The sequence below is a fragment of the Bison bison genome, unplaced genomic scaffold, assembly GCF_000754665.1.
Source record: "Bison bison bison isolate TAMUID 2011002044 unplaced genomic scaffold, Bison_UMD1.0 scf7180017853731, whole genome shotgun sequence".
Taxonomy (NCBI): Eukaryota; Metazoa; Chordata; class Mammalia; order Artiodactyla; family Bovidae; genus Bison; species Bison bison.
In genome coordinates this window covers 368060-377947 of record NW_011484304.1, presented here as the reverse complement: position 1 = coordinate 377947, position 9888 = coordinate 368060, and the positions used below count along the sequence as shown (strand labels likewise).

At 36.0% G+C, this 9888-nt stretch overlaps 1 protein-coding gene across 2 annotated transcripts in view; it reads left to right on the top strand.

The window, feature by feature from the left end:
• BRD7 (bromodomain containing 7) overlaps window positions 1–9888 on the top strand; it is a 45508-nt gene that overhangs the window by 14228 nt on the left and 21392 nt on the right. For both annotated transcript variants that reach the window (XM_010855140.1, XM_010855135.1), the window contains exons 3-5: window positions 3981–4110; window positions 4425–4482; window positions 8134–8278. In XM_010855140.1, the coding sequence (XP_010853442.1) occupies window positions 3981–4110; window positions 4425–4482; window positions 8134–8278 (333 nt within the window). The remainder of the gene's footprint in view (window positions 1–3980; window positions 4111–4424; window positions 4483–8133; window positions 8279–9888) is intronic.

Genomic DNA, 9888 nt, shown 5'->3' with positions numbered 1-9888 from the left:
TTTTTTTTTACCAAGTTGTTTAAAGTCTGCCTCATTTTACACTGTCAGCTTCCTAAGGGCAGGGCTGTGTTTGTTTATCCACCAGTGTGTGTCTGCAGAGTAAAATGCCATTTATTTATTGAATGCGTGAATAAATATTTACCATGTGCTAGGCACTGTGCTAAAAATTCACATATACTTATTAATCCTCAAAACAAGCTTCTAAGGTACATATTGTATATATTATTGTGTCTATTTTAAGAATGAGGAAATTAGGCCCCTGCTCTACCTTATGTAGTTACTCCATGACCTCATAGCTAATAAGTGTCAAAGCCAGAATTTGAACCCATTTTATAAACTGTAATTATAAACCCTCCTACCTGAAGTTAAATGGCTTTAGTATTTCTGTTAAGTTTTCTCTGTGTAATTAGCAAAATACTCTGTATTAACCAAAACTTCTGGTTTTACATATCTTACTCTCAGTAAGTGACGTTAACAATTGGATTCTGTAGTATTTTGGAATCATGAAAAAGAAAATTGGAAGGTAGGAATCATCAGAGTGTTAGGTGGAAAAAGAACTGTAGGGATCAAAGCCTCTTGTTTTATAGGTGAGACTGAGACTGAAACAGTAGAAGAACTTGTTCAAGTTTACATTCTAGTAAATTAGAAGCTAGATCTCCTAATTTCTAGTCTGGCAATAACATGTTACAATATCTCCTTTCACTTTAGAGTAGTTTCCAAGTGTATGTTATTTATATTCTTTTTCTCTTTTGGACTCTAGCCCGGAAGGCTATATTCTCTTGCCATACCAAATAGTAAAGTGCTTACTGTAGACTGATGAAGTTACCAGATAGGGGTAGTTCAGAAACATAATACCTTCCTTTGGTACTTTTTCAGCTTTTCTGTTTCATGGTCATTTCACCATCTCATAAACTCTATAAGATAAATAAAAATCAACAGTTGAATCTCTGTCTTGCAGCTGATAAAGAGGCCTAGTGAAAGTCAATGAGTGCCTAAGAAGGTCAGAGTGTGTTAAAGATAAAGCTAGAGCAAGAACTTGAGCCTCTAGACCATGTGTCAGCAAACTAGAGCCAACACCACTTGATTTTGTAAATAAAGTTTTATTAGAGCACAGCCACACCCATTATGTTGTCTGTGGCTGCTTTCTTGCTGTACTGGCAAAGGTTAATATTAATAGTTGTCACTGACATTATGGACCACAGAGCCTAAATTTTATGTTACCTGGCTGTTCACCAAAAAAGTTTGCCAATCCCTACTCTAGACTTTTTGCACTATGGCCTTAGTTCTTTCTACCTAGGAGAGTGCTTAATTGCCTTTCAAGCTGTCCTTTATCCACTGTTTACATTTAACAGGAAGAGATCTTGTCTCTGAGGTCTTTTTCCATTGAACAGATGTTCAAAACCTGCCAATCTACAAAAGATTAATGCCAGTTTTTCTGGAGAAAATATACAAAACTTCCCTGAGTCAAAAATTACTGCTCCAGAATATGTCATAGGGCCATAAAAAAAGACACCAGTCAACTTAATGGAAACTGACCTCAAGTCCCCAGTAAGTACAATTTATAACATTGTTCTCTGGCGCTTCAGCCAGATATTTTCTGTATTAGATGCTTTGGACTATAGAATGTGGAGCTCTGTATCACTGGTGCTCCAAGTGTGATCCCTGCATGGGCAACACCCACATAGCCTAGAAACTTGTTAGTAATGCAGATTCACAGGCTCTCCACTAGACCTACTGGATCAGTAATTCTGGGGACAGGACCCAATCACTAGTGTTCTAACAAGACTTTCAAATGATTCTGATGCACGCTGATGCTTGAGAACCTTCATGAGACCTTCAGAATTTGCATTTCTAGTAATTTCCCAGATAATGCTGATGGTGCTAGTCTGGGAACCATACTTTGAGAACCACCACTCTGCATCCTAGAATAAGGAATTAGGACGTAGACCAAGAAAATAAGATCCTATTGAGAATCTTGATTCTCAGGAGTGTAAAATAGATGGTTTGGGGCAATTTTACTCTAAAATTTAATTTTTAAGATGCAAAAAACAGGATTTTTTTTTAAACTATTACCTGGATGCCAACCATTTAGCTTTAGCAAAACATAACATTTTGCTTTTTGCTTGGTTTTATGTTTTTTTAAAGATATCAGAGTACAGACACCAATGAAGCTTTTTGTGTATCCTCCCAGAATCCATTCCTCTTTCTCATTCCCTAGAGAGAACCATGAATTTGGTGTGTATCGTGTAAACTTGTTTTATATTTTTACTACTTCTGTGTATATTTGTAAAGTACACTTTGAATATTTTCAAAACTTACATAGCTGATCTTGTAACAATTCTCAACTTTTTCCTCTAGAAATTGTTTCTAAACATAATACATGCTGATACAGTGTAACTTTAGCCTATTAATTTTACCTGCTGTGTAAATATGCCATAATTTATTAATGTATTTCCTTTTAGTAGCATTTTCCTTTTAGTAAGTTGTTCCTAATTTTTTACTATTTCAGAGTGCTGAAGTAAATATTCTTGTGCATGTCTTCATATACAGTTGTGAAAGGAAGTTTCTCCAGGGTACCTGCCCAGGAGTAGAATAACTGAGAAGTAGGGTAAAAGGTTGTCGTGGGTTTTCCCTGGTGGGTCGTTGGTAAAAAAATCCACCTGCCAGTGCAGGAGACGCAGGTTCAGTCCCAGCTTTGGGAAGATCCCCTGGAGAAGGAAATGGCAACCCACTCCAGTATTATTGCCTAGGAAATCCCCATGGACAGAGGAGCCTGGTGGGCTGCAGGCCATGGGGTTACACAGAGTCGGATACAACTAAAGCGATTTAGCACACACAAATGCACTGCAAGGTATGAGAGCCCTATTTCTCCACATTTTTTTCAAAACTTGAAATTTTCTGACATTTTACTTTTTACCACTCATAGAGATGTGAAGTACCTTCCAGTTTTTAAATTCATAATTCCCAGAGTTCCAGGGGTCTTGAAGCTAGTTTTCATGTTTCTTAACATTTCTAGGTGTTTTTTCTGGGGCTTACCTGTAATTTCCTTTACCCATTTTCTGTTGGGTTATTTGCCTTTTTACATGAATTTGTAGATGCTCTTTATGTAATCTTTGCTAATATTTTGATTTATTTGTGTTTCTCAGTCAGTAGCTAGTCTTTTAGTTTTATAGATAAAATCTTTCCCTATTCTTAAGTCATGAAGATTCTTTTACTTTATGTCAAGTTTTAAAATTAAGTCTTTAATGTATCTAAAATTTATTTTTGCATGGGGTATAAGGTAGAGCTCTAAACTCATAGAGATAACCAGTTGTCCCAGCACTGCCCTTTTGTAGTTGATTTATCGCTCCGCTCCGATCTGTCAGGACTTGTCTGTGTGTACAAGTCTGTCTCTGGTCTCTGTTTCATAGATTTGTTTGTCCCTGTGTCAGACCTACATTGTCTTGTCACTTTATACAAACTGATAGCACATGTTTTATTGTGACCTTTTTCAAAACTGTTCTGATAATTCACTCTTCAAGATAAATTATGACTGGCTTGTCAAATTTCATGGAAAATCCTGTCTTACAATTTTGATAGGCTTTGCATTTTATTTATAGATTACTTTGGAGCGAACTGACTATCTTTCAGTTCATGAACATGGTATATCTCCTTTATTCAGGTCTTTCACAATGGCCTTTCAATAATGTTTCGTAATTTTTCCTAAAAGGTAATTGGTCATCTTTTATTAGATTTACTCCTGATGTGTTATTTTGCTTTTATGAATAGTATTATTTTTCTGATTATTTAATTCCAGCATATAGAAGCACTTTCCCCCATTTATGAACATGGTGTTCTCTTATTTCCCAGTAGATGGCAGTAAAATTTCATTATTAATAATCTTCAGTGGCATCTTATTTTTTTCCACTGAAATTAAATGATTTATTTTAAAGGAATCAATTCTGAAATATTTGTAAATTATCTCCTTTTGTTCCATTTAGGAGGATAAAAGAAAACGAGATCGTGACCATGTGGATATTGAGGCAGAAAAAGACCTACAGTGTCAGGCCCCTGTACGATTAGACTTGCCTCCTGAGAAGCCTCTCGCAAGCTCTTTAGCCAAACAAGAAGGTTGGAATAACTCTGAATTAACTGTCCTGAATGAGGAAGCTGAAATTATTTTAAGGATGTTAGCCAGGGAAAGTTAAAAGTTTAAAAGCTGTTAAATTAAAATTTGTTTACATTTTCTTATATTACTGCTTAAGAACTTTAAGTTAATTTCTGTTTCAAACTTCTTGTTCTCACTTCAGCATATTTGAAAAATAAATGGAATTTCTGTATGAGATAATTTAATGATGGATATGAGATAAGTCATGTATAGAAAATAAGCTAAACAATACTGTCTAGATCTTCTCTTTTAAAACGCTCTTTTTTCTTTGCTTTAGAAGTAGAACAGACGCCTCTTCAAGAAGCTTTGAATCAACTGATGAGACAACTGCAGAGGTGACTTTTTTTTTAGCATTTTTGTAACTTGGAAATTGAAATGGGAAACAGAGGATCCAAACCACTTCTTTTCATTATTATTTCAAGTCACATCTTGTGGCCTGTATCCAAACGTACTTGATTTTAAAGTGGATGATAAATATTTTGCCTGGCAATAGAAGTACTCCAAGAGGCTGACTTTTAGATGTTCTCATTTGGGTTGTTTTAACTGGCAGCTTGAAGAGTGTTACATAAATCCTCTTAATGGCAGATTTTTCCTTAATCTAAAGTAACTTCTGATGTTACAGCTTTAAACCAGGATTAAACAATACAGGTATTTCCATTTGCTAATAGATCAAAACACTTTGTATATGTCTGTGCTGCTTATCACTGCTGTGAGTGTTCAGTAATTACCAAGTTTGGGAGAAGAAACAAAATACCATAAATAAGATTTATGCAGAAATTTGTTCTAAAAATTATAGTATCTTGATAAAACCAATGTGAAGTTCTTAAAAGAGAAAAAAATAACTTGATCCTTGTTAAAATATTTTGATACCTCAGTTCACTCAGAATTTAAAGTTTTAGCCCAAAGACATCTACATTATTAGCAGAGGATTCATGGATATAGGGCATCCATTCATATCGTGAGATTTCTTCTGACTGTGTTGGACTTATATGTCAACCCCAGAACTTATCATAAATATTTTTTAAAATAAAGCTATCTGTATTCAACACCTATTCAGTGAAAATCAGAAATCAGTGACCTCTCTTCCTTTTTGGTGTTAAAGAACAGTTGAGAAATTTACATCTCAAGTCTTTACACTTGAGTAAATCATTCATTGCTTGTCCCAAAGGAGTGAACAGGTTAAATATTGAGCATTCCAACTCAATTAGAATTTTTGACTATAAAGTGTTCGGCTACCTTTTAATTTTGTTTCTTGCGATATAAGACCAGAATAGAAGTTAATGGTGTCTCCGTAAGAGAAATCTACTTATCAGAGTCTCTCTCAGTCTGAGAATGTTCACATTGCTCAGAACATTATGGAAATTAGAACTTTAGAGCCATTTTTTTTTTTGAATAGCTGTAGTGATTCTTGATCCTTGAGGCTCAGCGCAAATACTGGAAAAGAATGTAATTGACCAGGTTTAGTAATAGCATCTTTGGTCAAACCAAGTCAGACTCTATATTAAAATGACTAATTTTAGGAAGTCTAGATAATTTGCTCTGAAGAGGTCCACCAGAGATGCTTTGTGGTGTTATTCAAGTAACTTCTATGGACAATATGCATTTGGATCTGTAAGTTCCAAAGTGGAACTTTTTGCTTATTCTCAATATTTTTTACTCTTACAGCTAGGTGTCCTGCTGGGAAGAACCAAGACAGATACATACACACCTGAGTTCAGATTCTAACTCTGTATTTTATCAGATTTATGACCTAAAACAAATAATATGACCTCTGAGCCTCAGTATCCTCATCTCTTAAGTAAGAATACCAGCTCCTTGATGGCTTTTGTGAGCATTGCTACTGCTGCTGCTAAGTCACTTCAGTCGTGTCCGATTATGTGCAAACCCATAGACGGCAGCCCACGAGGCTCCCCCATCCCTGGGATTCTCCAGGCAAGAACACTGGAGTGGGTTGCCATTTCCTTCTCCAATGCATGAAAGTAAAAAGTGAAAGTGCAGTCGTTCAATCGTGTCCGACTCAGCGACCCCATGGACTGCAGCCCACCAGGCTCCTCCGTCCATGGGATTTTCCAGGCAAGAGTACTGGAGTGGGGTGACATTGCCTTCTCCCTTTGTGAGCATTAGATATAAAAATACATCAATTCCCTACCACTGTGCCTGGCATGTGGTAAATTTATTTTTTAAATTGCTGCCATTATTATGGCTTTTTAAGCATTTTTAATGCTGTGGTTATTTGGAGTAAGAAAGCTTTGATATGCCAAATTTCCAGAGGAAAATAACAGTCTAATGAACTAATCATATAGAGCAGTGGTTTTCAACTCTGTCTGTCCTGTAAGTTTGTAAGTACCAAAATTCAAGCCTAGAAAAATCAGTGCCTGGACCACTCTTCCTCCCCCAAGAGATTCGTGTGTAGTGGGTCTAGGGTTAGCCTCCCACCGCACCGGAATTCTTTTTAAAGCTCCTCTCATGATTCTCATGCACAGCCAGAGTTAAGAACCTATGATAATACTCCATTGTGTATATGTACCACAGCTTTCTTATCCATTCATCTGCTGATGGGCATCTAGGTTGCTTCCATGTCCTGGCTATTATAAACAGTGCTGTGATGAACATTGGGGTACACGTGTCTCTTTCCCTTCTGGTTTCCTCAGTGTGTATGCCCAGCAGTGGGATTGCTGGATCATAAGGCAGTTCTATTTCCAGTTTTTTAAGGAATCTCCACACTGTTCTCCATAGTGGCTGTACTAGTTTGCATTCCCACCAACAGTGTAAGAGAGTTCCCTTTTCTCCACACCCTCTGAATCAGTTCTAATGAGATGGATGAAACTGGAACCTATTATACAGAGTAAAGTAAGCCAGAAAGAAAAACACCAGTACAGTATACTAATGCATATATATGGAATTTAGAAAGATGGTAACAATAACCCTGTGTACGAGACAGCAAAAGAGACACTGCTGTATAGATCAGTCTTATGGACTCTGTGGGAGAGGGAGAGGGTAGGGAGATTTGGGAGAATGGCATTGAAACATGTATAGTATCATGTATGAGGCGAGTCGCCAGTCCAGGTTCGATGCACGGTACAGGATGCTTGGGGCTGGTGTACTGGGACGACCCAGAGGGAGGGTGTGGGGAGGGAGGAGGGAGGAGGGTTCAGGATGGGGAACACAGGTGTACCTGTGGCGGATTCATTTCGACATTTGGCAAAACTAATACAATATTGTAAAGTTTAAAAAAAAAAAAAAGAACCTATGATAGAAAGCACTGGGTCTCAAGTTTGGAGGTATTATGATAACCTTTTTAATGTCCGTTTTTTGAGCAGTTCCCTACACACACGATAGAAGTTATACCCATTAATTTAAGAAAATGTATATGGTTGTCCTTTGGTATCCACAGGGGATTGATTCCAGGAGCCCCCGTGGGTACCAGAATCCAAGGATGCTCAAGTCCCTTACATAAAATGGCAGCAGTCCAGTGAACAGTCAGCTCTCATATCCACGTTTGGGAAGCTCACAGATACAGAGGGCCAGCTGTACTCATGAGTATGCAACAGCTCTGTGACCCACCAAGAGTCCAAGCCTAGCTAGAAACCAGTGTGGAAGACTGCAGATGTGTATTTTAGTTACTATTTCTGCTTTTTCTCTATGGTTAATAAAAAATACATAGTATTAATCTCCCAGAGTACAAGACATTTTTTAGTTAGTCTAGATTTCTTATTTTGTTTCATCTTTCCCTGTGTTGGAGATGTTGCAAATTAATTAAGCTGCATATTTTAAAAGATTCTGTCTTAAGGGTACAATTTATATGTAAAGCATCTGAACCTTATTAAATAGTTATTAGTCTTTAAAATCATTACTTCAGTTTTTAGTGAAAAACATATTAGCCTGCTGCAAATTCTACATCTGAAGGATTTCCTCTGACTTAATATTCCTTGACCAGTAATTTTGTTTGTAGTAGAAATAAAATTGCTTTTTTCCTGTCTTCACAGAAAAGACCCAAGTGCTTTCTTTTCATTTCCTGTGACTGATTTTATTGCCCCCGGCTACTCCATGATCATTAAACACCCAATGGATTTTAGTACCATGAAAGAAAAGATCAAGAACAATGATTACCAGTCCATAGAAGAACTGAAGGTAACTTGTTATTTATGTTGTATTGGAGAATAGACTGAGCTATGCTACAGTATCTATTCAATTAAGAGTCAAACTTTTGGATCCTGTGTATGCGAAGTCTTTGTAGAAATCTGCATGTCTGGTATTCAGAATCATTCTCAAGTTTATTTTAATATCCAAAAATCTGTATTTTTTTTGTCTTAGAAAACATGTTTGAGCTTGGTGATAGAAAACCAGACAAAATAAGTCATCTGCTGTCTTTATTATTTTGTGGGTTTTGGTAAAATTTTGAAATTCATGTGTTCTATGAAATATTTTCTCATCCTTTAAAATGAAAATGTTTGATTTTAAATTTCAGATGAATACAGGTAAAATTGATAGTTTTTTAATTGAAGTATAGTTGATTTACAATGTTGTATTGGTTTCAGGTGTACCACAAAGTGATTTGGCTATATATTTTTTTCTTGATTATTTTCCATTATAGATTTTTACAAAATAATGAACAAAGTCAGTATTTTAATGGAATTTGATTTAGAGTAGTCTCTTTTTCTGTTTCTGGACATGTAAAATAGAGAATAAATTGGCTTGTCGAGAAATACCAAGCAGAAGTTTAATTACATTTTCTAGTTTGATGAAAGTGAGTTGCTCCCTGAATTCACTTTGGCTATATTTTTTTTAGCATATTTTTTTCAACATTCAGCAATAAGAAATTTTAAAATTACAAGTAAAGAACCTACAAGCCATGAAGATGATACACATGCCTAGTGTTATAGTTGACGTTTTTCTGTCTTTAAATGGCAATGCACTCCAGTGTTCTTGCCTGGAGAATCCCAGGGACGGGGGAGCCTGGTGGGCTGCCGTCTATGGGGTCACACAGAGTCGGACACGACTGAAGTGACTTAGCAGCAGCAGCAGATGCTGGTTTCAGAGTTAAGCTTTTCATTTTAATCATCCTAAGAAAAGGAGCCGTGTGTTTTCTGTTTTAATTTGCTCTGTACCAAACCACCACAAACTAAAGTGTTTAAACAGTGTGTCTACTCTACCTTTGTTTTTTTTTTCTGAATGAATATTGTAGTGTTTTCATCAGACCCACGGACTAGACCCTAATCATTTATAGAAGGAAAATAAGACAGTAAATGTTATCTTTACTTGGTCTCTTTTTTTTTTTTCATGCACATTGATTAGCTGAATTTTATGAATAATACTAGCATTTAGTTCTGTCTTTACTATCAGTTTGACTGTATATTTCACTCTGAAAAACCTGAATTATATTCTCTTGTACTCAGAGAAACAGAAATTTTTCTCAACTTTTCATCTGGTGAAAATTAAGCTAAAACTGTTTATTTCAGCATGTTTCTGATCTTATTATTGCTTAATGGAAAATTTTTCAGTTTTTTTTCCTTTCTGTGAATAACTTTCCTTTGATCTTTCCCTTACGATGACAAGAGAGAGTAGAAGTATGCCCACTGAGTGTTTTTGAGCAGATGGTCAAGATTTATCATAATTAAAATGAACAAGTATTTTTAACTTTGGAGTTTTCTGTAGAGCTATATTTTTTTCTCAGGAAAATTCAATAGCCTCATGTAAAGTTTAATTAGCTTATCCAGCTCATTAAACTGTTTGAGGTTGTT